At 46.0% G+C, this 27,443-nt stretch overlaps 2 protein-coding genes across 7 annotated transcripts in view; both read right to left on the reverse strand.

Moving 5' to 3' along the window:
* On the reverse strand, positions 1–2,625 carry Lime1 (Lck interacting transmembrane adaptor 1). 6 transcript variants are annotated; one of them, XM_013507448.1, is made up of 6 exons: positions 2,378–2,625; positions 1,273–1,386; positions 1,062–1,119; positions 904–956; positions 448–519; positions 1–350 (listed from the first exon to the last, which is right to left on the reverse strand). In XM_013507448.1, exons 1-6 carry the CDS (start codon positions 2,537–2,539, stop codon positions 54–56), a joined length of 756 nt encoding a protein of 251 aa, XP_013362902.1. In that variant the 5' UTR covers positions 2,540–2,625; the 3' UTR covers positions 1–53. The 6 variants fall into 6 exon arrangements, with proteins under 6 accessions (XP_013362902.1, XP_013362900.1, XP_013362901.1 ...); XM_013507446.1 differs by having other exon boundaries at positions 448–806; positions 904–991; positions 2,132–2,471; XM_013507447.1 differs by having other exon boundaries at positions 448–806; positions 904–991; positions 2,378–2,465.
* Positions 2,626–2,732: 107 nt separating this feature from the next.
* Positions 2,733–27,443, reverse strand: part of Zgpat (zinc finger, CCCH-type with G patch domain) — a 26,730-nt gene continuing 2,019 nt past the window's right edge. Inside the window, exons 2-6 of the mRNA XM_005409947.2 lie at positions 4,968–5,101; positions 4,570–4,725; positions 3,794–3,913; positions 3,291–3,699; positions 2,733–3,121 (exon numbers count right to left, since the gene is read on the reverse strand). Of these exons, the coding sequence (XP_005410004.1) occupies positions 2,983–3,121; positions 3,291–3,699; positions 3,794–3,913; positions 4,570–4,725; positions 4,968–5,101 (958 nt within the window). The 3' untranslated portion in view covers positions 2,733–2,982. The remainder of the gene's footprint in view (positions 3,122–3,290; positions 3,700–3,793; positions 3,914–4,569; positions 4,726–4,967; positions 5,102–27,443) is intronic.

The following is a 27,443-nucleotide window of genomic DNA, read 5'->3' on the forward strand; positions in this document are numbered from 1 at the left end:
TCAGCTCGCGGCTGGAGGCTCAAGTTGGAGGAAGGAATCCAAGCGCTGAGTGCTCAGGACAGAGGTCTCCAAACCTTGCCTAGAGGTCTTGGTGGTCTAGAATGTCCACGTATGCTAAGAGGCAGACTGGGGGGCTCTGGACTTGCCCGGGCGCCCACCTCCCGGATGCTCTCGTACACATTTTCCAGGGGACTGCTGTCCATGCCCAGGCGCCTAAGCGGGAGGGGCTCATAGGCCAAGTCTCTCTCCAGGGCCAGAATCGCTTCTGTACCCATGCAGTCTGGGTGGTCTGCAGTGGGTCCCAAGTCCTTGATTTTAGGCTTGCAGACCCTGGAGTACAGGACGTCCACCTGGAAAGAGGGAGCAGACCCAAGGTGAGGTCCTCACCATCCACTTTGCCAAGGGCCTGCCCAGCCCCCTGCCACAGCCGACTCAGGCCCCCTTTACCTGTGCAGCTGGCATCACCTTAGCCTTCCCTTGCTGCAGTTCTTGGGGGCCTGGATCTGTCCCTCTGAGCTTCTGGATGGAGGCATACTCAGCCAATACAGGTCTGGCCCCAGGCCCTGGGGTCAGCTGTGTCCCTGCCCATACCACAGGGCTGGCAGCTAGGCTAGCTCTGGGGATGGCAGGCAGCCCCACATTGGAATAAGTGGCCCCAGGACCAGTGGACAGTGTGATGGCAGAGGCAGAAGGAGCCCCAGGCTGCTGAGGTGGGAAGACAGAAGGGGCTGCCTGTGGCCTGCTGCTGCTCCTGGAAACCTCTAGCCAGTGTGAGTGCAGGAGATCCATGCTGGCAGGCCTCAGGGCTATGGGTAAGGGCAGGCCTGAAGTCACTAGGGGTGGACAGCAGGTGAGGCCCCAAGCTGCAGGCAGCCCCTCCCTGTGTCCCGGTAGGCACCTCACCTTTGCTGACACGGGTACCGTGGTGCAGCTCGTGTAGCCTGGTGTCGGATGTGCTGAGGGAGCAGAGGTGGGTCTGTCTCAGCAGTGCCTGGGGGCAAGGAAGGCTGATCGGTCCCTTGCTGGCCCCACCCTAGCCCCGAGGACAAGCAGGCACTCACCGCTTCTGCCAGCATCACAGTGTCCTGTCGTTTTGCCTGGTGGCTCTGCACCTGCTTCCTGGGGGCAAGAGTATCATCAGGCCAGGGGGCAGGGGCAGAGGCAGGAGTAGCCAGCTGCACGTGGAGGTGTGGTTCTAACATGGACCTGCCTCTAGTAACTTCACCCACAGAGGGTGAGGGCCCAGAAGGAACGCAGGCAAGATGAACATACCTGTGGCAGGCTGTGCACAACGCCCACAGCCAAAGGAGCAGGGAGAAACACCCTAGGACCCAGAGGGCTGGCAGGGACACAGGCACTGGTGGCCCCATCTTGTGAAGCAGGGCTCTGGGGGCAGAAGAGAGGGGCATGGGTGGTGGTTGAGAGATCAGGCTGCTCCACTTGTGCAGCTCACGCCCGCCCCCCTGGGGCGTCTCCCCTGGCTCTGACTCAGCACACCGGAAACCCCCAGTCCTTGCAGCCCTGCTTTTGCAGAGGGGCGCCTACCTTCCTGCCTCTGTCTGACTGCTTGAAGCTCTGTATACCCCCGCACAGTGAGACAGCAGCAATGGAGATGGGGAGTATGGCCAGGGCAGCTGTGACCTCACTAAGGCTCTGGTCACTACAGCCTAAACCTAAGGTCTGGGGAAGACCCTGAAGTCACACCCCCAGGCCTGTGAGCCACAGCTCACAAAGCTCATTTATAGCCCTCTACCCAGGTGCAGCCCCTTACTTACAGTGGTGCCCTAAGCCACTGACTGCAGAGCCTGGCCCCCTGAGAAGCTGAGGTGGAGGGATCAGAAAGCAGGACATGCGTGCCCCCACTCCTTCCTGCCTCCCCACAGGATCTACACTCTTCCTAGGGCCGTTCTTAGCAGATTGGGGCCTACCAAGAGTTTGCAGGCGCTAGAGAGGGGGATGGTCTCTGGAGGTCAGAGTGAGTCTACACAGACTGGAAGAGTAGGTTCCTTGCATGAAGGTGGGGGCAAGACAACTAACCGTGACATAGCCAGGTCCTAGTGCCCTCGCAGGCCCCAGGAGTGCCAAGGGGCTTGGGAACCTGCCCCTACTGGAGGACAGAGCAGGAACTTACCAAGGCCACAGCACAGCTCCTCCTTAGCACTGTCTGGGGCAGCCAGGAAGGTCTCTGTGGGTCCTCAGTGAGCGCCTCACCTCACTTCCTGCCCGTCTCAGCACCTTCCACCAGCCACGCAACCCTTAGTTGCAGCTGCTCCTGCTGCAGCCACCACTCAGCCTCATCCACTCGCTACAGCCCCACCCAAGGTGTAGTTGTGACTCGCTGTGTGCCACAAGCCAGTGTTCTGAAAGCCTAACTCACGTCCTCTCCGTAGTAGATGGGGAGACAGGGCCGACAAGGCACACAGCAGGTCCAGTGGATGATCAGCAGCCACCAAGCGCTGGCACTGAACTGCCAACCCCAAACCTGCCTCACAAACTCTGCTGTCCAAGGGCCCATCTCACTCCTCCAGCTGGGCACCATGGGGGCGCTCTGGGCTCATCCCTGCTACGGCAGAGGAGGGGAGGGAGAATGCTGCTTTCCCGGACCCTGTGACCCTGGGCAGGAGCGGTGGCCTTTCTTGGGCCCCTCCAGCCCAGCCTGTCTGTGACCATGACCCCATGTAGACCCCTTTCTCCCCAGAGACCCTGCAGCCAGCTGAGTCTCCACTGAGTGACACAGTAATAAAATCACTTTAATGTCCTTGGGAGGAAGATGCCCCAAGACACTGGCAGGTGGGCAAGTAAGTGTCTAGAATGATCCTGCAGCCCATCTGTCTCCACACAGCAGTGTCCACATGCTTCAGGTTAGCCAGGCTGATGTGGGGCAGTCTGAGAATGGCCTGGTCCTGCTTCAGGGGTGTCGGGATGATGGCTGGTCTTCCTGCTGAGGCAGCCAAGGCTCTGTCCATGGGGTCTGTAAGGCCTCTAGAATTCTGTCATCTTCCTGTGGGTATCTGCCTTCCGCTGCTCCCGCTGCAAGCCTGCCTCCTGAGCCCGGAGCTGCCCCAGCTGCCGTTGGGCTCCCGCCAGCTTCTCCTCCAGTTGGGCTGCTGCCACGCTGTGCCTACGGAGGGCCTGCCAGTCAGCATGGCTACCAGGACCCCCAGCTGCTGCAGCCACTGCCCGTCCTCCAGATCCAGACCTCCTCAGACTTAGCTGCCACTCTAGGGTCAGGTGACTTCCCACATTTGTCCTCGGGCATGGCTACCCTGGCCTTGGGCCCCCACACATACCGGCCAGCATTCCGAGTAAGGGCCTCCTGGATGCCTCGGATGTCCCGCTGGGTCCGCTCAATTTTCTCCTCGGTCTGGAAGAGCCGCAGGCTCAGGGCCTGCTTGGCGCTCTTGCTGGCATGGTACATGTCCTTGCTTTTCCTCCCTCCGGGGGGATCCACCCCAGCCTCCAGAGCCCCAGGAGCCTGGCTCTGCAGCTTTTCATTCAAGAAGTCAAATACATTCCGAGGGGGCGGGCGGCTCCCAGGCCTACCCTTCCTCCTCCGGCACCTTGGAGGCCTGCTGGCACCAGCCTGCCCCTCCTTGGTCCTTTTCTGCAGGATCTCTGCACACTGGTCTAGTGACTTTCCACGAGGTAACACCACCGCACTGATGGGCTCCACCCGGCCTTCTGCATGTCGGCCCAGACCTGGGGAAGATGCAGGACAGATGCTGCTGCTGCTGCTGCTGCAGGACCCAGACTGCCCTGCAGTAGCACCCCGCCCCCTCCCGGCAGCACATACCTTTGCCAAACTCATAGCCCATCCTGGCGAGGAGTCTAGAGCCAATGCCACGTGTGTGCACCTCCCAGCCAGCGAAGGCGGAACTGCAGGTCCCAGTATCCGTGGTGCCTGATTCCACTACTGCATGAGACAAAAGGCAGTGCTCCACCAAGCCAGAGGACTCTGAATGGCACCCTGGGGTCTGGCCAATGTTGTCCAAGAGCTCAGCTCTGGGGCAGGGCCCTGATCCTCTACACTTCTGGTCCCCTGCCAAATCTCCCAGGCCTGCTGTGGGTGCTCCCAGCAGTGCCAGGTGGCAAGTTAGCTGCACTGTGGCTTCATAACTGTCACCATGGGCACCAATTCATACCCCAACCTAGGGACACCTCCCTGCTTTTATCCTAACCAGACCCTCAGAAGGGCTGGACACTACCCACTAGTTTCCTTCCTGACAGCTCTAGCCCGGCTGTCTGGACACACTTTCGATTTGCCAGGGTCCCTTCTGCCCTGACTCACCTGGCAGCCAGGCTCTAAGTCTGGGAACCCATTTGAAGGGGCCACCTTTTCCTGCACACCACACACACCCAACTGTCTGGTTACCTCCTGTGAGATCTTGGCAGCTCTGTCACTAGCAGTCCCCGCCCCCCACAGCGTGGCAACTCACCCATACCAGGGAGCTTGTGACTGCTGCAGGTGCTCCTTCTCAAAGGCAAAGGCTGGATCTCTTGCCCTGTTCTGTCACGCCCTCCCTAGTCTCCCCACCTTTCTGGCTTCTAGGCAGTGAGCTGCTGTCATACCTCTGGCATAGCTGGAGCCACCCAGATCGCCACTGTCTGAGTCAGAGGACTCTTCAGCCTCTGTCCGAAGTGGGGGCAAAATGCTGTCTCCCTCCACCACAGCCTCTTTCAGTAGCAGCGAGTCAAATTTGACGGTGTAGTAGCCATTGTCCACATCTACAGAAGACAGAGAACGACTGCAGTCAGCAGCCTCAAGGGGTGGGGTCACCAGTCAGGGGCCCCATGGGAAGTGAGGAGCTCGGTGAAGCTAGGGCTGAGGTTAGATTCACTCCTCTTGGGTTCAGGTAGGGTCCCAGTGACCAACCCAGCGGTGGCAGGAGTGTAAAGCAGAGGGGGCTTTCCAGGAAGGGCCTGCCTCAGTAGAGCCCCTTCAGGGAGGTCCCTATGGCCAGCCTCACCAGTGATTCGTGCTGGGTGCCAGAGGCCATCTTGGTGCTTTGCCAGACATGCAGAGCCGGCCTGCAGCAAGCTCAGGTCTGGGTCCTGGAAGGGGCGCAGCTCATCGACAGAGACCACCTGTCCGTGGGAGAACCTGCAGAGGGGGCCACAGGAGACCTCGCTCAGACATGGCCACAGGGGTAAGCAAAGGCAGGAGCTAAGGCCTCTGCCAGGCTGCTTCCCAGAGGGGAACAACACACAAGAAGACAAACATGCAAATACATATCCACCCTGCCCCTCACACATGTACATGCATCCCATGTACTCTCTCACATGCATACACATATACATACATGTGCTTTCACAGACATATATCCACTTTCTGTACTTATGTACTTCTCTCACAACATGTATGTGTGTACTTTCACAGGCAAATACATATACATACAAGTTCATACATAATTACACATATTCACACATGCATATAGTCTCACATATGGATGCATTCACTCACATGCATGTACACATGAATATATAAATTATGAACACATGCACACATAACACACTATACACATGTATACACACATGCATGTATTCTCACACTCAAATTCTCTCAGCATATTCCTCATGTTGCTACCAACTCTCTAGGCTGGGGTGACAGTGAGGCAGAGAGCCTTGTGATTATGGAACCCCAATGCCTCAACCAGAAATTAAGCTTCAGACATCAATACCTATTGAAGGCAGATGTGTCAAGGGATGGGTGTGTGTGCACGTGTGCACTGAATCTTGCTGAAACCAACACGAACATAGCAGTGGTGCTGTGACTTCAGATGGAAGTGCACCAGCAACATTAAAGCCAGAACTAAGAGAGGGAATGAAGAGGAAGTGTGGGGCAGATGTAGGACTGCAACTATGAGCTCTGCCAAATACAGACATGAAAAACTAACCACCGACTGCTACATGCCAGCATTTCAGACAGAAAACTGTTTTCACCCCAGAAGAGCAGTCAGGCCTGGTGCTCGCTATACAGCAGGGCCAAGGATATCTTCTGGGCAGGAATCAGTGGGTGGGAAGAGAGAGGAGGCAGAGACAATGCCAGTGACCTCCTGCAGGCCGCCCTCGGCCAGGATTCTGGGCAGTTCCTTCTCACCACCCACCACCCTTAGGCACATAGGACACGCCAGTGACCAGGTGGCACTAGCTTTAAGACTGCTCCTGAAGAACTCACTTTAGACTGTGGGTGAAAAGTCCCACACAGCTGAGGACTAAAAGAATGTGTTCAAGAAGGAGGCCTAAGACAAGAATGGTGCTGCACACCTAAAACCCCAACACTCAGTAAGGCTGAGACAGAAGACCTGCACATATGAGCCCAGCCTGGGCAATTTAGTGACCCAGTGAGACCCTTTCTCAACTAAGATAGATAGACAGACAGACAGACAGACAGACACAGATAGATGGATGACAGATAGGCACGCAGGCTAAATAAAAGGAGGCCTGATACAGAGGTATGATTAGATTCCCTCTACACACACACACACACACACACACACACACACACACACACACACACACACACACACACACACACCCAATTAGTCAAAGCTTTCTACATGAACCTTCAGCAATACTGGAAACCTTAATATCTGACATGGGTCAAGTGTCCCTTATGTGAAATGTCTCCTACCTGATTGTACTTTGTATGTGTATGTGCTGCTGGAAATTAAATTTAGGAAGCATGAGGCTATAGCCTCAGCATTTTATTTATTTATTTATTTATTTATTTATTTTTTTTGGTTTTTCTCCGGTACCAGGAACCGAACTCACGACCTTGCGCTTGCCAGGCAGGCGCTTTTGCCGCTGAGCTAAATCCCCAGCCCAATGTTTTTTTTTTTTTTTTTTTGGTTTTTCTCCGGTACCGGGAACCGAACTCACGACCTTGCGCTTGCCAGGCAGGCGCTTTGCCGCTGAGCTAAATCCCCAGCCAGCATTTTATTTATTTTGAGATAGGGTCTCATTAAGTTGCCCACGCTGGCCTGGGGGTAATTTTATACATGTTTAGTAGGACTGTGTTTTGACTGCACCCTGTCACATGGGTTACGTACAGAGATTTCCACATGTGGTGCCATGTTAGCACTTAAAATTTTTGGATTTTTGAATTTTTTTGTCTTTTTAAGACAGGGTGTTGCTATGCAGTTCAGGCTGGCCTTGAGAGGCCAGGAATATAGCTCAGTGGAATCGCGCCTGCCTGGCAAGCACAAGGTCACGAGTTCGATTCCTGGTACCAAAAAAAACCAAAGCAAAACAAAAAACAAAAACAAAAAAACAGGCTGGCCTTGAGCTCACTTTGTAGCCCAGGCTGGTCTTAAACTCTCAATGATCCTCCTGCCTCATCCTCCCAAGTGCTGGGATTACAGGCATGCGCCACCACACCTGGCTTGGATTTTTTTTTTTTTTGTATATGTGTGTGTTTTGTTTTGTTTTGAGGCAGGCTCTCACTATGTAGTGCAGGGTGGCCTTGGACTCACTTATGTAGCCCAGGCTGGCCCCCACCTCACAGAAATTCTCCTGCTTCAGCCTCCTGAGTGCTGGGATTACAGGTGTGTGCCATCATGTCCAGCCAAACTTTTTGGATTTTGAAGCAGCACAAAGTAGGTATGGGGTTGGGGCCCAAACCCAGGGCCCGGTAGCTGAAAGTGGGAAACCTGGTAAAAACTACTGGGAAAAGATCACTGGGGTTGTGATCCTAGTTGGAGTGAGCACTGAGCCAGGTGTGTAACAAGGAGATCCCCAAATGTCAGAGCCATAGCAGGCCCTGCTTTCAGCACCCTGTCTCTAGGGAACTCAAGGGGAAGTTCCCCCTCAGTTCTTGCCAGTGTTTTTTTTTTTTTTCTTCTGGTACCAGGGATCAAACTCAAGACTTTGTGCTTGCCGGGCAGGCGCTGTGCCGCTGAGCTAAATCCCCAGCCCCATCCCCCCTCAGTTCTTCCCTCAAATGCAAAGTCAGACTCTGCCTCAGACACCAAACTGAACAGAAATGAACCAAACCAAACCATAAAAACATGTGTGCTGGGCCTGGGGATTTAGCTCAGCGGCACAATACCTGCTTGGCAAGTGCAAGGTCGTAAGTTCGATTCCCGGTACAGGAACCCACCCCCCCCCAAAAAAAAAACCCAAAAAACAAAACCCAACATGTGTGCTTTTTCTTTTTTATTCTTTTAATTTTTTTTCCTTTAGTGGTATTGGGGACTAAACCCAGGGCTTTCATACTAAGATACATCACTAAACCTTTTAAAATTTTTTATTTTATTTTATTTTTGTCTTTTTGAGAGATGGTCTCGCTATGTAGTTTAGGCTGGCCTGGAGCTCATTTTATAGCCCAGGTTGGCCTCAAACTCACAATCCTCCTGCCTCAGCCTCCCAAGTGCTGGGATTACAAGCATGCGCCACCACACCCAGCTTTAAGATTTTTTTATTTTAACACAGGGTCTCAGTCACTAAATTGCCCAGCCTAGTCCCAAACTTGCAATCCTTTTGCCTCAGCCTCCCAGAGTTCTGGGATTATAATCATGCACTACTACACCTGGCTTCTTTTGATTTCTTAAAAAAGTGTCTTAAGTAAGGAAGGCAGGGTTGTGCCTACAGTCTCAGTTACTAGAGAAGCTAAGGCATGAGGTTCATTTGAGCCTAGGATTTTGGGATCAGCCTGGGCAACATAGCAAGTCTGTCTGTTCTTCTTTCTCTCTCTTGTGCTCTTTTTTTTTTTTTTGTGCGCTAGAATTGGAACCCAGGGCCTTACAGGTTAGATAAGCACTCCACTGCTGAGCTATATCTTCAGCCTTTCTTTTTAAAATAAAAATAAAATGTGAGATAGGGTCTTGCTAAATTGGCCTCTAATGTGTAATCTTCCTGCGTCGGTAGCTGGATTACAGACATGTGCCATCACATCTTGTGTGATCTTCTCTTACAAAACACAAAAAGAGATATAAATCAATAATTACAACACTCAATAGTCTAATTTATAACATACATAGATCTAATATTCATGACAAAGGCACATGAAAAGGGGAAATAGAAAATCTGCTATGCTTTCCACAATTACATCAGTACTAACTTGAAGTACACCGAGTTATGTTAAAGATGCATACTGCAATCCCTAGAGTGCTCACTAAAATCAAACAAAAGTGTACACCTAAAAAAAGTAGAGACAGATGTCACTAGAGCAGAGATAGATGTCACTAGAATGAGACAGTCAGCTCCTAGGATCTTTTCTCCACTGTAACCACAATCAAGCTATGAAAAACTATCAGAAGCTACCTTTTTAGAACAACTATGAGTTCACAAGGCTGGAGGGGTACATCACATAAATCGTAACAAATAGTACTTGAAAAAACCCTGCTGGCTGAGGCACGAAGATTGCCGCAAGTTTGAGGCCAGCCTGAGCTACAGAGTTCAAAGCCAGTCTGTACAATGTAGCAAGACCCTGTCTCAAAGAAAACAAAAGAAAATCACCACAGCATTCATCAAAGATGAACTGAAGGAAAGCAGAACAATGTATACTGTGTCAAATGTAACCAAACAGGGTGAATCAGTACAGAGATGTACACTGCCACCCTCTGCGGCTAGCTACTTGGGAGCCTGAGGTGAGAAGTTTTCAGGCTCAGAGCCAGTCTAAACCTCAGCAAGACATAGTCTCAAAATAAAATAAATACACAAAAGAGAGCTGAGACTGTAGCTCAGTGGTACAGTGCTTGCCTTAGCATGTGCAAGTACTGGGGACTACCCCTAGTCCCCAGTACTGCAAAACAAAATTTTAATAGCTAATTTCTCATGAGAGATTACTGAGACCAGGATGCAGTGGGAACAGGGAAATAAACAAAACAAAGCCATGCTGACCAGGGCTTTCTTCTATGCTTCTATGAAAGAAGCTGATGTCATCCTAGCTTTGCACAGAGACGTCTGTCTAGTGAACACCTGAGTTTCAAAAGGGGATGCTGTATGGTACTGTATGGTACTTTCAAAAGGGGATACTGCATTGTCTCTTCCTTTTGCATTAAGGAGCCGAGACCTTGTTGTGTCTCTCTAGGCTCCAAGACGAGCCACGGGAAACCGTATGAACTATGCCCTGCAGATTCTACTAGGATGCATCCTTGATGCTGCGGATTTAAAAAGGGAACAGCTCACCGACTACTGCAATTCAGTCTGGGTTCAATATGAACCAGGAAGTGTCAAGAGCTAGGCATAGGATGGCAGCTGGAATTAGGAGAGTATTTTTCAGTTAAACTGTTTCTGCTTAAAACACAGAAGGTGGGATGAAATCCCTTATGTTCAGGCTTTTGTGACCCTTTATCTCAGGAAAGGTCCAGAAAGTATGGTATTTACAGTAGCCCCCAAGGAAGGGAGAGGTATCTTTGATGATCCTGTGCTCAGATTCCCATGTATCTCTCAGGGGGGAATGCATCTCTCCCATCTATTTAATGAAGAAACTCCAGACAGAGCCCAGACACCCATGACCCAACTGCTGGATATGGCCTTTTCTGTGTTTAATGACTGGGATCTGGGGGAGGGTCAGAAGAGAAAAGCTAGGATGACTGCCATTGCGTTTGGGAATGCTCCAAAGTCACCCAAATCATCTAAGGAAAAACCAAGGATGACCGAGTGCAGGAAGACCAGACACTTGGTACAGGACTACACTCAGCTGCTGCTTGGGTCCTGGTCCGAATGTGAGGCAGCCAATGTGCCTGACTCATGGTTCTGGAGGGCTGACTGTACCTGCTCCCAGAGAGGGGCTAGGTCAGCCAAAACCCTTATTTCCTGCTCTGAAGAGGCCCAAGGGGACCTACGATGCCCCGTCCATGAGCATCACTATTTCCTGTGAGGAACTCTGGGTAATGTGGACATCATAGGTGAACCAGTTCAATTATTTCACTCTGTTTTTTCTTTTTTTGCTAAGGAATCAGCAATTTTATTCACCATTACTTTATGACATCAGTGCACATGTTCACACATGAAAAAGGAAAATACTGCCGTAGTATTATTATGAAAATAGTTTTTTACCTCTTGGGTCATTGAGACTTTCCATTTTGCACACAAAACCACCAAGGTTCTTTCCTGTGGCCACTTTGGAGATTACATAGAAGATATCCATCTCCAGAGAGTTGGTAGGAAGCCAGTAACAAAAACAATAATCTGGGCCAATCACATGCTTACAAAGCTAGCTGTGAACAGGGCTCCATGTGGTCAATCCTGGGTTTTATAGAAGTTGTGAAGAAACAGTGAGAGCATCACAGGTATTGGAGAGGAAGCCTCCACACATATTGGTTGGGAGCCTCAAGCTCCTGTGGTGACACTGGGGGCCAGGGTCTAGTGAGCTGGCTAGTGACTGAAGGGCTCAGGGGCTCACATGTCCACAGCTTAATTGGCCAGGGGGCTTGTCAAGTTCCTGCCTAAAAACTTAGCCTTGCTGCCCAGTTCCTTTTACATTTGGCCACCTACGCAGATCAGTAAGGCGCCAGTCTTGATCTTCTCAGTGGAAAGCCCTACTATTGGGTTGGTAATGAAGGTATCTTTAGTCTACCAAGAATAATGACACACAATGATGTCCTCATCACTGACCTGCACCAGCTTGCAGGCCTTGACCACTGACTTTGGATTGGTCATTGTAAGATGCCCACCCCCATTTGGATAACTGCAATACCTGAGAATTTCTGCAAGGGAGGATCCTGGTCAAAGGGATCTTTGATAGACGATAGTTAGTCCTCGATGAAGGACCTGTACAGGCTGGCTAGTTTGTCAAGCATGATACACCTGCTGGTGTCATCAGAAGAGGCCACACGTCCCAGACCTGTCCCTTGCCTTCAATGATGTTGAATTATCTTTGAGAATTCGGCACTATAATATCCCTAAGTGCAGAGGCATCCTTAACCCACATGCTTCCTTCTCTGGCACTTGATTCCTTTTTTCTTTCTTGCCCTTTGGGATTTTCTTTCTTGTGAGTTGAGTTATACGTTGGAAAACTGGTAATGATCATTTTAGCACTGTAGATGTTTAAAACAGGACAATTTTTTGTTACTGTAATGTGCCATACCCCAGAAGCTATTACTCCAATCAAAAATATTTTCTTCTAAGTCAGACACAGAAATACAAATATTATATGACCTTTGGTGGTGGTGGTGGCGGCGGTGGTGGTGTGTGTGTGTGTGTTTCAGTCTGTTTTGACTTACTTCTCTAGAAAACCCTCTAGATCGATAGCCATAGCTGGGGTCAGGGAAATCCTAGCTGTACACTCTTTACTTCTGCTCTGATGTGTCACTTTGAAGGCTAAATGTTTAACTATGAGTTTATAATTCTCCCATAGCGTCTTACTCCCTTGCTAGGAAGAGATTCACTAGCAAAACTGGCAATTCTCAAATTCCAACGAAGACTGAAACAGATTTTACCTTTTGGGATTATGCCAGCTCTCCCTAACTAGCCAACAGGTGGATCCTGCTGCACAGTGTAATAAAATACCTGACTTAAGGAAACCCTTCTTCCTCTGTATCAGAAAAGAGAGGAATCGTTTTGTGTGGCTTGACCCAAGACTAGAATAAGAACTCTGCCCAGTGGTATACTTCTCAAAAAAGTTAGACTGAGTGGACTGACAGATGGCCATCCTTCCTGAGGACAACAGCAGCTACAGCTATGCTAACAGAAGATTTTAGGACAGAAACTACAAGTTTTCACTCCCCATTAGGTCAGAGCCATTCTCTGTTTTTGTTTTGAGACAGGGTCTTACTGTATACTCCAGACTGGCTGTGAACTTGCTATGTAGTCCAGGCTGGCTTTGAACTCATGGTGATCTTTCTGCTTCAGCCTTCTGAGTACTGGGATTACAGGCATGTGTACCACGCCTGATAGGTCACAGCAATCCTTGAGACCAAAGATTACTTGGGATTAACAGGGGAATGGCTTACTAAGTATCAGGCCATGCTCTTAGACAACCCTAAGGTTATTATAAAAACATGCATTACTCTTAATCCTGCTTCTCTGATGCCTACAGCCCCAGAAGTAAGCCATTCTTGTAAACAAATGACCTTCCAGACCTAGCAAGTAGGCAGGACATCAGTAACCTGCTCCTCCAAGATCCCGAAGAGGCTTGGTTCACTGATGAAAGTGGCTTTGTCCAAGAAAGACATCAAAGGCAGGTTATGAGCTGTCACTTCACAACAGGTCACCAAGGCCAGCTTTCCCTAGGGAACTCGGCTCAAAAAGGAGACTTCATAGCTCTGACTTGGGCACTGATGTTAGACAAAAGTGGGGTCTGGGGTATAGCTCAGTGGCACAGTGCCTGAATGGCAAATGCAAAGTCCTGGGTTTGATTCCCAGTACCCAAAACAAACAAACAAACAAAAACACAAAAAACCCAAAACAAACAAAAAAAGAAAAAAGCACGAAGCTCTATATCTGTACAGACTCTTAACTGTGCCTTTCTGGTGCTCTATGCCCATGCAGCAATTTGCAAAGAAGGTGCTTGCTGAATAAAAAGCAATCATCTATAAAACATGAGGAAAAAAAAAAAAGACCTGAAAGTCCAGTGTGGTGCCGTACACCTGTAATCCCAGCACTCAGGAGGCTGAGGCAGGAGGATCCTTGCAAGTTCAAGACCAGCCTGGGCTACAAAGTGAGCTCAAGGCCAGCCGCAACTGCATAGTGAGACTCTGTCTCAAAAAGACAAAACAAAATGAAATAACCAAACAGAACAAAATAATCAAAACAAAACAAACCAGAACAAAACAAAATAACCCCAAAAAGTACAAGGAGGAAATTTTACAACTCTTAGAGACAGTTTATCTTGCTAGGCAGGTCACTGTCATTCACTGCAAGGGATTCCAAAGAGACAGGTCTAACGTCTCCTTGGGAAACCAAAAGGCTGATAGGTAGGCAGAAAGGGGAGCGCTACAGCCCCTCAAGACCCTCACCGTATTCCCAGTGCCTGAGGAACCATTCTGGTCCTTCCTCAAGGGATACAGTGACAAGCTATAAAAACTCTACATTCGAAATGGGAAATGGCCTCTAGAATTTTCACAGGACCAAGAAAAAAGCTATTCCTCAGAACCTCTGGGAGATCTGAGACTCCTCTTCAGAAAGCAAGACTCCAGTATTGCTCTGGGTGCAAATGAGCAGTCTCCAGTGACCCTAACTCACCGCAGCTTAGATCGGCACCTGTTCTGAGGCTTCCATTTTTAATGAGATCCACTATGTAGGTAATCTGGCTAAGCGTATGGCTCTCAGGCTCTCAATAATTCATCTAACCTCCCTCTTTGCCATGCTTTGTCTTCACAAGAAGTGTGGAGATCTGACCTGCTCCTCATATGTGGGTTCTACATCCTCAATATAATTGTAAAAGTTACTTCTTTCTCCCATAGAATAGACAGCTTAATAGTATTTCCTCATTGTCTTGTGAAAGGACTTTTTTCTGAAAGGATTTTTTTCTTCAACTCAGACTTGAGCCACAACACCCAAGGCAGCTGGAGAGCACATGATCCCTAGCAGGTAAGGCACCCAGCCCCTCCTGCCCCTCAAGCCAGAAGCCATAGAACACAGAGACCTCTACTCCCTCAGCACCCCATAGGGAATTGTGGGGAGCATGTGTCTCTCAGGGGAAAATGAGACAGGAGATCAGGGTGTGGAAAAGCTTGCTGGGGAAGTAGATGTGACCTATTAATCACAAAATTCCAGGACACATGTGCAGAACAGTTTCCACAGCTCTGCACAGGGACTTCCTGCGAGAACTCGAGCAGATTTTTTTGTTTTCTAACTTTAAAGAGTAAAAGAAGGATAACATAGTAATAGGGGGGCTTACTGAATTACAGACGAAGTGGTAGGAAATTATCAATGTTGTTGTTTTACATATTGTTATCTACAAGATAGTTTCTCAGGAAAACAAATAGACAAGTAATAGTGAGTTACAGACAAAAGTGGTAGGAGATTATCAATGGTTGTTGTACTGTACTTTGGTATCTTCAAAGTGGTTTCTAAAGAAAATAAATTGAGCTATACATGAGTGACCAACTGAATAATCATTGACTATTCTCAATGGTTGCTGTAGGAAACACATTCGAGCAAGTTTTTGATACGATGGCCTAGACCTGAAGTCAGCCTGAGGAGTGTGTGACACAAACATGACTGTCCACACTGAGTTTTTGCTACTGTGTTTGCTCTTGCATAATGGCCCGCTCCCATGCTGTAGGGTGCACTTCTTTTCCAACTTTTATGTGACCCAAACTTGTTCTGCAGAGCCTGTTTCTTTTCCTACCTTTAATAAAACTTTGCTATGATTTAAAAAAAAATGACGGAGAAGCTAGGTGTGGTGGCACATACCTAAATGCCAGCATACTGTAGGAGTCTGAGTGGTGGATTGAGAGCTCAAGGCCAGCTGGGTTACAAAAAGAGTTCAAAGCCAGCCTGAGCTACTGAGGTTCCGGGTCTTTAGCGCCAGTGGCTCTCAGGTCTTTGTGCTACAGCTTTTAGGGTTACAACCTTTGGTGGCTTTCAGCCGCTTTATCAGCTCTCTGGCAGCTGCGTCTCATAACCTCCTTGGCAGCTACCTGGAGCTCTTACAAGTTTCTGTTGTTGTTGTGGGGTTCATCACAAGTCTCTGGGGGTCTCTGCCAAATCCACTGGTCTCCGCTGTCACTGGTTAAAACCAGTTGCCTCAGCTGGTCTCCACTGGTCATCACTCATCTCCGTTGCAGGTCTCTGCCACTATTGAGGGCCAGTAGCCCCTACTGGGTACAGCTCTATTTAAAGTGACCCACTCTACCCACACCACCCCAGTGGATTTACAGGACCTTCTGAGCCCAAGCTCCTTGAGAAATAAATCATGAGCAGATTTACAGGACCAGCAGAGTAAGGCTTTATTGGGAGCTGTGCTGACATATGGAAGATCAGTAGAGCAAAAGAAGCCCTATTCCATTAACCAGTGGAGTGTGAGGAAGCAATGTTTTCACAGAACAGCAGGAGGGACTGAATCATCTCCGATTGGTTGACATTTCAAGCCTTGACAGGGTAGTGTGACTATAGGACAAAGTCAGTTGGAACTGGTTGAAACCTCAAGCCTGCTGTAGCAGAAGTCAGGCCGGAGCCATGTGAGATTAGTCCAAATTTTAGGTTGGTCCAAGTTTAAGGTTTGGGACTGGTCCAAATTCAAGCCTGCTGTAGTCAAGGGAGGTATCTGGAGTGGTTGTAGGCCTTTTGTACAGCCAGAGGTCTATAGCACGCCCTCTGGCTGTCAGTGAGAAAAGGGAAGGGTCGGGCTGCTTCTGATCTGTCTCATAAAGGAAGTAGAGCTATACAGAAGCAGGGTTTTGTTTTGTTTGACACAGAATCTAGCTATGTAATCCAGGCTGGCCTCAAACTCACTGCAACCCTCCTGCCTTAGCCAGTAGGGTTTTTAAAAATTCTTTCTTTTTGGGGTACCAGGAATTGGTACCCCAAACTCAGGACCTTGCGCTTGTGCCACTGAGCTTTATCCCCAGCCCTCAAATTCTATTTATTATGGTTTATTGAGATGTCCCTCTAGAGGGACATGTCCCTACATTCACAAGTGGGTCTTTGGGGAGGTGACTGGGTCACGGGGCGGCCACTCATCCATGTGGATGAGTCCACTGGTGGGTTCATAACCACATGTGATATAGGAGGTGAAGCCTGGTTGAAGGACATGGATCACTGGGGTCCATCTCCCTCCCTTTTCCCTGATCTCTCTGCTTCCCAACACTGTCACAAGCTGCTTCTCCTCTGTCACGTCCCTTTGCTGTGCTGCCCTTCCTCGGAGCCCACCAAATATGGACTGAAACCCCTACAAACTGAGCCAAAATTAACCTTTCCTCCTTTAAATCGTGGATGTCCCTGTAATCCCAGCACTTGGGAGGCTGAAGGAGGATCATTGTGAGTTCAAGGCCAACCTGAGCTACAAAGTGAGTTCAAGGCCAGCCTGAACTGCATGGTGAGACCCTGTCTCAAAAGACAAAAAAAAAAAAAAAAAAATCGTGGGTGTCAGGTGCTGTAGTGGATTGATAACTGGTGGTCAACTTATAACCCCCAGCTGAACTGAGTGAGTGGTGCTGGGTGTGGGAGGCCCACCTGAGGACTGTTGTCAGCAGCGTAAGAGGCAGACTTGGAGGAGAAGAAGCAGGCTGTTGGGAGCTGACAGAGACCGTGGGGAGCTGGCTTTCCGATGAATTTGGCTGTTTTCATCCTCTGAGGAGCTGGGGACCTCGCTGGCACTGAGAATGGCTTTGGTTCACTTTGGGGAGCACTGGTCCTCACTTAAGCATAGCTTCCTGGTTCCAGAGGGGAAGGTGGTGCACTGCCGGCCTCCTGGAAAAGCTTGCTGCATTGGCTTCCCTGATGGGAACTCAGCCATCCTGATCATCGGAGGAGCTTGGGACCTCAGTGTTGTCGAGGATGGCTGTGGTACCTTTTGGGGGAGCTCTGGTTCTTCTGAGCATCACTCCCTGGCTCCAGTGCAGATCCCTCAGCCTGCTAGCACAGATCCTTCTTCCTGCTGGCACAGACTTTGTAGATTCCATCACTGACCTTTGAGCCTTCCCAGCAGATCCATGAAACAGGTCTGCATGAGACGCTGTCATGGGCTCTGGGCCTCCAGTTGGATTCATGGGAGGCATTGTTATGAGCTCTGGGTATTCAGCTCGACTCATGTAGGACATTGTTGTGGGATCCAGACCCTCAGCTGGATTCCTTGGTCTTGTGTGTGGACAGATTTCCTGTACTCTTTTGTATACTGTTCTTTGGGTGACTTATAAATAATCATATGAAGTATGTGTCCTGTATTATGTTGTTCCCCTTGCAAAATAAGCCCCAAACCGACACAGGTGCAGTACTGTGTGCCAGCACCGAGAAAGTAAATAAGATATTATTGGAGCTAAATTGGTAGTGATTCAAGCTACAGTTTAAGATGTTAATCATATTTCCAACATAATTATTAAGAAAATAAGTGAAATATGCAGAAAAGGAAAATAGAAGGGAGTTAAAATGATATGAAAAAAAGCAATCATTAAACCAATAGAAATTAGAAGTGCAATTATCTTAGCTGTCTTGTGTGTGTGCCTATGTATATCTTCTTTCTTTCTTTTCTTCTTTCCCCCATCCCAGTTTTCTTTCCTATTAAGCAGTTTTTAAAAAGCAATCATTTAAAAAGGCAGGAACACCAGCTAGTCAAAAGGCTGAGGCAGGGGGACCAAAGTTTGAGACCAGCTTAGGCAACTTAACCAGACTCTTCCTCAAAAAAAAGGTCTGGGAGCTGGGCATGGTGGCACATGCCTGTAATCCCAGCACTCGGGAGGCTGAGGTAAGTGAGTTCCAGACCAGCCTAGGCTACAAAGTGAGCTCAAGGCCCGCCTAAACTACAAAGTGAGACCCTATCTCAAAAAAGACAAATAGCAAACAAACAAATGAACAAACAAACAAACAAAAAAAAAGATCTAGGGATGTGGCTCAATAGGACAGTGCATAGGCCTCAGGTTCAATCCTCAGCACTGTGGAAAAAAAAAAAAAAAACCCACAAAAACCCGCAAAAAACAAAATTAAGACACAGAAACCAAATGGTGAAATGGCAGAAATTCTTCTTAAACAGTGATTACATTAAATATAAGCGGCTTAATCTCTCTATTTAAAGGCAAAGATTATGGCCAGAAAATCTATTTTTAAAAAAGGCAAAGATGAGTTGGGTGTGGTAGCAAATGCCTGTAATCCCAGCACTCAGGAGGCTGAGGAAGGAGGATCACTGTGAGTTTAAGGCCAGCCTGGGGTACACAGTGAGTTCAAGGCTAGCCTGAACTACAAAGCCAGATTCTGTTTTAGAAAGAAAGAAAGAAAGAAAGAAAGAAAGAAGGCAAAGATTAGGAAAATGTGTTAGAAAACATTATCCATGCTGGGTATGATGGTACACACTTGTAATCAACCAGCACTTGGGAGGCTGAAGCAGGAGGATCACCATGCATTCAAGGCCAGCCTAGGCTACATACAGAATGAATTCAAAGCCAGCTTGAACTATGTAGTAAGATCCTGTCTCAAAAAAAATCCAACCCAGCCCAAACAACAACAACCCCAACACACACCTAAACCAAAACAATGGCTGTATTAATATCAGACAAAATTGATTAACTTAAGAACTATTATAAAAGACAAAGGATACTACATATTGATAAGAAGGTCAATCTATCAAGAAAATATAACAATTATAAACTTATACATACACCTAACAGAACTCCCAAAACATATAAAGCAAAAATGGAGAGAAATGAAGAACAAAACAGACAATTCTACAACAGAGACTTAAGTACCTCACTTTCTTTTTTTTTTTTTTTTTTTTGGTTTTTCTCCGGTACCGGGAACTGAACTCACGACCTTGCGCTTGCCAGGCAGGCACTTTTGCCGCTGAGCTAAATCCCCAGCCCCAAGTACCTCACTTTCAGTAATGGTTAAAACAACCAGATGCGAGACCAATAAGGAGATGGAGGACCTGAGTATGAGCCAAGTAAAAATACATAGAACGATTCACCCAACAGTATCAGAATATATATATACTCTTCCTAAGTGCAAACGGAACATTCTCCAGGATATTCCTTATGTTGGGCCTCAACACAAGATCAATGAATTCTAAAGCACTGAAATCATATGAAGTCCCTTCTCCCACCACAATGGAATGAAATTAAAAATTAATAATTGAAGCAAATCTGGAAGTTATTACAATTACGAAGAGATTAAGCATCTCAATGTAAAGTAACACATGATTCAAAGAAGTCAGGAGAGTGGCTAGGGACAGGGCTCAGTGGCAGAGTGGTTGCTTGCTTGCTACAATGTGCAAGGCGCGAGGTTTGATCCCTGCATTGCAAAGAGCAAACAACTTTAAAAAAATCTACAAAAAGTCTCTCAGAAGAAAGATTCAAGAATACTTTGAGAGGAACAACTGAAACTAAAAATACAGCAGTGCTCATTTTGGCAGCACATATGCTAAAACTGGACCATACAGAGATCAGTGTGGCCCCTGTGCGAGGGTGACACACAAATTTGTGGAGCGTTCCGTTTTTTTATTGTGAAATGGAAAGAAAATGCTCAAAAGGAAACAGAAACTGGAATGGGGGAAAGGAGAAACGAAGCAAAGGAAAAAGAAAAATAAATAAATAAATATATAGATATATATATACACAACATAGTTAAGACAGTTATGCTACTTGCTATTAGTTCATTGAAAAGAAGGGTGAAAAAAAAAAAAAAGAAGGGTGTATGTCTATATTGTTTGATCAATTTTTCATACCTATATCTTGTAATATGAGCAACTACTTTGGTTTCTTCTTTTGTGTTTTTGAGACAGGGTCTCACTATGCAGTTCAGGCTGGCCTTTAGCTCACTCTGTAGCCCAGGCTAGTCTCGAACTCAAAACAATCCTCTTGCCTCAGCCTCCCAAGTGTTGGGATTACAGGCGTGTGCCACCATGCTCAGCGAGCAATTACTGAAGATAACAATAAGCAATGTACTAACCATCGTTACTCTCCTACAATCTTGTTTTGAAATTTTAAACCATTGTTGTTGTTTTTTTCTTTTCTTTAAAACAAAACAAAATGAAGTATCAAAACTTACTGGATACAGTGAAAGTAGTACTTGGGTAAAATATATATAAATGCCTACCCTAAAAAAGAAAAAGGATGATAAATTTATATTTTAACTCCACGCTTTGAAGAATGAAAGAAAGAAGAACAAACTAGATCCATTTGTAGCAGAAGGCCCGGGAATGTTGGGGTGAGGCACTGGCTTGGCTGCAGGTGGAGGCTTCGTTTCTTTTCAAAAGTAGACAGGAGAAATCTTAGACTGCACATCTTAAAAGATTAGGGTAACTCAGTGTCCATCCCCAAACTGTCATCTCCAGGTTGCATTTCACAAAACTGGGACTATTTTTAAATGGAGGAACTTTTTTAAAATTCGATTTTTTCCTTGTATTTCTCTAAATATAAGTTAAAGAGTAAAAAGGCTCAGCCTCAAATGTGTTTTTGTGAGGAGGGAAAATGAGCAAAGAGCCCAGTAGCCATCTGTACCTCTTCGCTCCTTCTGACTCAGTGGCTTAACTCCGGTATTAACAAAAGCACTGAGAGTGGCCTGGAGTATTAGGAAAAATACTGTTATGATTTACTAGGATAAACAAAGAAGCACTAAATAATATTCCCTAATGAAAATTCTAACTGCTATTTCTAGTTATAAACCTAAAACCAAAAAAACGTATTGTAACTTAACATGAGCGCTCTATCTAAAAGTGCACTGTTTCATATATGTCAAATGCCACCAAATTTTATCTGACTTCTACAAACTCTGGAGCAACTATTCACCAGTATAATCTACTTTTAATTTTTGGCCCTTGCTTGTTGAACATGGTTATAAAATGAGGTTTAAGCATTAAGGATTTGCTAATGTCCTTGTCCTCTTCTCCAGATTATCAAGAGATGATGGTTCAGCAAACAATAAAACCCATCTTCCTGCATGTCCTTCAGACCAGTCCGAGGTCCGAGTGAGACTTCTGATAGCTGGCTGGGCGGGGCCCGTGCTCTCTCCAGCAGTCATGAGAAGGCGGACCCCTGGCCCCTCTACATCCCTCAAGAATAAGGATCGAAATCGGGGAGGGGTGAAGTAGGATAGAAGAAATAAAGAAGGTGGAAAGGCACAGGGAATACCATATCCTATAAACTGTACTTTTAGGAAGTAAAATAGGCCATCTCTGCACTTGTAAAATGAGCCATTATCTTTCTAACTTGGTTGTTCTTCTGTAAGTCAAGCCTAAACCTTCTATAGCTTCACAAATTCCAGATTCCTAATGCCAAAAACATACAAATATTCCCAGCTATAGACTACCACATGCATCTCTCTTGAGAGTCTGCATTCTATTTAACTGAGTGTGTACTTTTTAAAGTCTGCCTGATAAATCTCTTTATACGTTTTTTTTAAAGGATAGCAGAAGGGAGGAAACAATAAAGATTAGATGGAAAGAGATGAAACTGAAAATAGAGAATGACAAAAACAACATGGTGGGCTGACAACTGTGGTCAACTGAACCCAGCTGAACTGAATTAGCATGGTGCTGGGTGTGGTGGGCCCACCTGAGGACTGTTGCCAGCAAAATAAAAAGAAGTGGAGGGAAGAACTGGGGGCTGTCGGTTCTCCTGGAGGAGCTTGTCATGCTGGCTTTCCTGATATGAAACTCGGCTGTTCTCGTAGAAGGGGTAGTTTGGGACCTCACTGTCACTGAGGATGGTTGTGGTACTTTTTGGGGGAGCTCTGGTTCTTACCTTCAGCATCAGTTCCTGGCTCTAGTACAGATCCCTCAGCCTGTTAGCACAGATCCTGCATCCCACTGGCACAGACTTTCTAGCTTCCACCACTGACTTTTGGGCCTTTCCAGAGCAGATCTGGGAAACAGGCTTGCACAAGATATTGTCGTGGGCTCCAGGGCCTCAACTGGATTCTTTGGGTCTTTAGTGTGTGGAAAGATTTCCTGCACTCTTTTGAACTTGATTCTTTGGGTGATTACTATAAAATAATCCTATAAATTATGTGTCTTCCTGTATTAACACGTTCCCCTTGCAAACCCTGACTACAGCGAAGATGCACAAAACTGACAAAGCTTCAACTAGGCTGACCAAGAAGAAAAGACATTCAAATTACTAAAATCAGCCATGTAAACCTGTAATCCCAGCTACTCAGGAGGCTGAAGCGGAGGATTACATGTGCAAGGTAAGCCTCGGCAACTTAGTGAGACCTTACCTCATAAAATATAATCAATTAATTAATTAATTAAGTGGTACTGGGGAATGAACCCAGGGTCTTTGCATTGAGCTACATCCCCAGGCCTTTTTACTTTTTATTTTAAGGCAAGGTTTTACTAAGTTGCCTAGGTGAGATTCAAACTCTCAAGCCTCCCCCCTCAGTCTCCCCACTGCTGCAATTATATGTGAGAGTGCCACTATGCTCAGCTTCAAACATAAAATTTAAAAAACAGGCTGGGGATATAGTTCAGTGTTAGAGTGTTTGCCTAACTTGCTTGAAGCCCTGGGTTTAATCTCCAGCACCACCACTACCAAAAAAGAAAAAAAAAGTTGCTAAAATCAGGAGAGAGGGGCTGGGGATTTAGCTCAGCGGCAAAGCGCCTGCCTGGCAAACGCAAGGTCGTGAGTTCGGTTCCTGGTACCGGACAAAAAAAACAAAACAAACAAACAAAAAAAAAAAAAACCAAAAAAAATCAGGAGAGAAAGTAGAAAACCTGCCACTGACCTTAAAGAAATAAATATGATTATAAGAGAATACTATGAAGAAAATACACCGCCAAAAAATTAGATAACAAATTTCTAGAAACTTCTAAACAGATATAAAAAATAGAAAATGTGAATAGCTCTATAACAAGGAAATTGAATCAATAATGAAAAAATACCAACCTTAACAAAAGGTCCCAGACCAAAAAAAAAAAAGCCTAAAAAAAGGTCTCAAGACAGATGACTTTACAGGGAAGTCTATTTTTTTTTAGTGATAGGTTCACCTAGGGCCTCTAGAGCCTCCAGAATACTAGGCATGCACTCTACCACTGAACTGTAACCCCAGCCTAGCTATCAAATGCTTAAAGAACTAACACCAATACCTCTCAAACTTTTCCTAAAAAATTGGGGAAGCCAGGTGTGGTAGTACACACATGTAATCACAGCAATTGGGAGACTGAGACAGGAGAGTCACTGTGAATTTGAGGTCAGCCTGAAGTACCTAGCATGATCCTATCTCCAAAAAAAGGAGACAACCCATAGAATGGGAAAAAAATTTTACCAATTACTCTTCAGACAAATAACATCTAGAATATATAAAGAGCTCAAGAAAAAATATCAGACCCCCCAAATTTAAAGACCCAATCCAAAAATGGGCATCTGAAATGAACAAACGTTTCTCAGGTGAGGAAGTACAAACAGCAAATAAATATACCAAAAAAATGCTCTATATAACTGGTCATTCAAGAAATGCAAATTAAAACAACCCTGAGATTCCATCCTATCCCAGAAAGAATGGCTGTCATCAAGAGATCAAGGAGCTCAAAGCCAGCCTGAACTGCATAGCAAGACCCTGTCTCAGACAAGAAAAGAAAGAAAAAAAAGAAATCAAGAGCCGGGGATATAGCTCAGCGGCACAGTGCCTGCCTGGCAAGCACAAGGTCTTCGGTTCAATATACGGTTAAAAAAGAAAAAAAAATCATAGATACAACTACATGGGAGAGCAACCTGGAGAGACTTTGACAGCTCAGGTCAATCCCAAAGCTGTGATTGCCACTCATTTTTCTATAAAATGCGCACACGCACACACACACACACACACACACACACACACCAAAAAAAAAAGGAAAATAAATACTGGAAGGACACAATAAACCAGTAAAGTGGAAAGGGCAGCCTCGTTAGCACCCACCCTGTCATCTTCCCCAGAGAGATTCTCATCGCTTTCTGTGGATTACGGGCTCTTGGATCCTGTTCCCTTCTAGGCAATTCCATGGGGAATGTAGCATTTGAAAGAGGACCAAGAGATGGAGTGAGGGGAAGGCGGTATAAAAAGAATTAAAATGTGTTATATACATACACCAACTCCCTACGGTGAATGTAATCATTGTGTACCACAAACATATACTAATAAAAATCAAAATTATGCTGGGCCTGGTGATGCATGCCTCTAATTGCAGTACTCAGGAGGCTAAGGTAGGAAGATTGCTGCAAGTCCGAGGCCAGCCTGGGCTACAAAGTGAGTTCAAAGCCAGTCTAAACTGCATAGCCAGACCCTGTCTCAAAAAAAAAAAAATCAATTAATTTAACAAAGAAAGTAGCTAAATAAATAAATAAATGCTGGAGAAGCTGCAGAGGAAAAGGAACACTTCTGCACTGTTGGTGGGAATGTGCTGGTGGGAATGACCACTTTGGAAATCTCTGTGGAGATTCCTCAAAAAAGTGAAACCAGAAATTCCATTTGACTCGGCTATTTCGCATGTAAATATCTTCCTGAAAAAGTTAAAGACATCATATTACGGTGATACATACATACCCATGTTCATAGCACTACAATTCACAATAGCTAAATCTTGGAAGTGGCCCAAATGTCGGCCAACAATGAATGAATAAAGAAAATATGGTTTTCACATACAATGAATACTATTCTGCCACAAAGAAAATGAGTTATTTGTAGGAAAATGGATACACCAAAAACATAATGTTAAGTGAAATAAACCAGACACACAAACTTAAATATTGCATGGTTTTTCTTGTATCAAAAATCCAAAGTAAAATAAAGAGCCAGTAAAAGATAGACAATAGGAAGTAGGGAGGTAGATCTTTCTAAAAGGGGAAAGGGATCAAAAGATGGAGGGAGAGGAAAAGTACAGGAAAGAGCATGAAAAAAAGGATCAACATGTGTCATGTATATGTACCAATTCCCCACAAGGAATGTAAACATTATACACTACAAATACATACTAATAAAAACAAACAAGATAATTACCAAGTTTTTTTTTAAAAAAGACAGTGACCTTAAAAGTACATTTGAGACACCATCAAATCTCCCCATGTGCTGGATTAAAATCAAGGTGGAATATCCTGAGATAATTATAGAAGCCCTGGAAAGCCTAGTTTGATTTCCAAAATTCTTCTTTGTTTGCAGTGACAGCAAGTAAAATGAGATTTTGGAGTAGACTGGACATAAGCAACCCACTTCAGGTGTCACTGTCACCCAGCACCCCCAGATGGAGTATCAAGTTGCAGATAAACAAGCTCAGGGCTCCCACTGATTCTGCATCATGATGAATTGTATAATGTATAACATTATATGTTATAATGTAATAATGGAAATAAAGCAAGCAATAAATCTAATGTGCTTGAATTATTCTGAAAACATCCCTCCCACATTTGTGGAAAAACTGTCTTCCCCAAGAAACTAAAAAGTGGGGGACTGCTCTAAGCCCTATGCTTATTTTCTATTTCTGAACTTATTTTACAATAATAAGGTAAAGAAGACCATCGGTGCTTGCTCCTTGTTACATCCATCCTTCTACATTCTTTGCACACATTAATGCAGTCCACCCTCCCAGTAACTGTGAGAAAGAGATTAAATTAAACAAATCTGTGAAAAGTGTTAAACCTTACTAGTAATTAGGGAAATACAAATTATATCCAGATGTCATTACATCACCTTTCTTCCTTCTTCCTTTTTTTGGGGGTGGGGTGGGTGTTCTTGATACAGAGTCTCGATATGCAGTTTAGGCTGGCCCTGAACTCACTGTGTAGTCCAGGCTTGCCTCAAACCCGAAGTTATCCTCCAGCCTCGGCCCCCTGAGTGCTGGGATTAACAAGCGTGCGCCACCACACCCAGTCTCCCCTACCTTTCAATGGGCACAAATCTCAAAGTTAGACAATGTCACTGTGAGCAGCTAGAAGAGGACTAGTGGGCTAAGGGTATAGCTCAGTGATAGGGCACTTGCTAGCACAAATGAGACCTTGGGTTTAATACCTAGCATAAAAAAAGGTACCTTTCCACAGAAACCAGAAACACGCATACCTCTGCACTAAAACGTGCACACACCGGTTACACACTGCAGAAACAGGCAAAAGGTGCAACAGAACATGTACAAAGATATTCACTGCATGTTGTCTGCAGTAAGTGAGCAATGAACTATCAGAATGAGAAAGAATAAATAAGATATGGAATATTCACGAAGGAAAACAACAGCAGGTTAAAATGAATAAAACAGTTCTATAAATATCAACTTGGACCCAGGCACAGTAGTACATGCTTGCAATACCAGCACTAGGAGAGACTGAGGCAGGAGGATAGCAAGTTTGAGTTATGCATGTAAAACTTAGTGAGACCTGGTCTCAAAAATAAATAAATAAATAAAAGTGCTAGGGATGTAGTTCAGTGTGAAGATCTTAGGCTGAAAACAAAACAAAACAAAACAAAAAAAGGGCAGGGGATGTAGCTCAGCCACACAGTGCCTGCTTGGCAAGTGTAAGGTCCTGAGGTTGATTACTGATACCACAAAAAAAAAAAAAAACTTGGATGGCTCTCAAAAACATGCTTATTAAGGGCTAGGGCTATAGTTCAGAACTTGTGAGGTCCTGGGTTCAACCTCAGTCTTACACATACAAACACCCAGATAAAAAATGCTAAAAAAAACAAATTACAAGTAAATAATATGGTATTGTACTTTCTATTTTAAAAACTTAAAAATAATCTCGGCATGGTGATGCACACCTATAATCCCAGCATTTTGGTAGGCCGAGGCAAGAGGACTGAAAGTGTGAGCCCAACTTGACAACTTAGTGAGACCCTATCTCAAAATAAAAAAAGGGCTGAGGGTGTAGTTCAGTGCAGAGGTCCTGAGTTCAATCTCTGATCGATCTCTCTCTCTCTCTCTCTCTCTCTCTCTCTCTCTCTCTCTC

This window comes from Chinchilla lanigera, unplaced genomic scaffold, assembly GCF_000276665.1.
Source record: "Chinchilla lanigera isolate Chin_1 unplaced genomic scaffold, ChiLan1.0 scaffold00127, whole genome shotgun sequence".
NCBI classification, from domain to species: domain Eukaryota; kingdom Metazoa; phylum Chordata; class Mammalia; order Rodentia; family Chinchillidae; genus Chinchilla; species Chinchilla lanigera.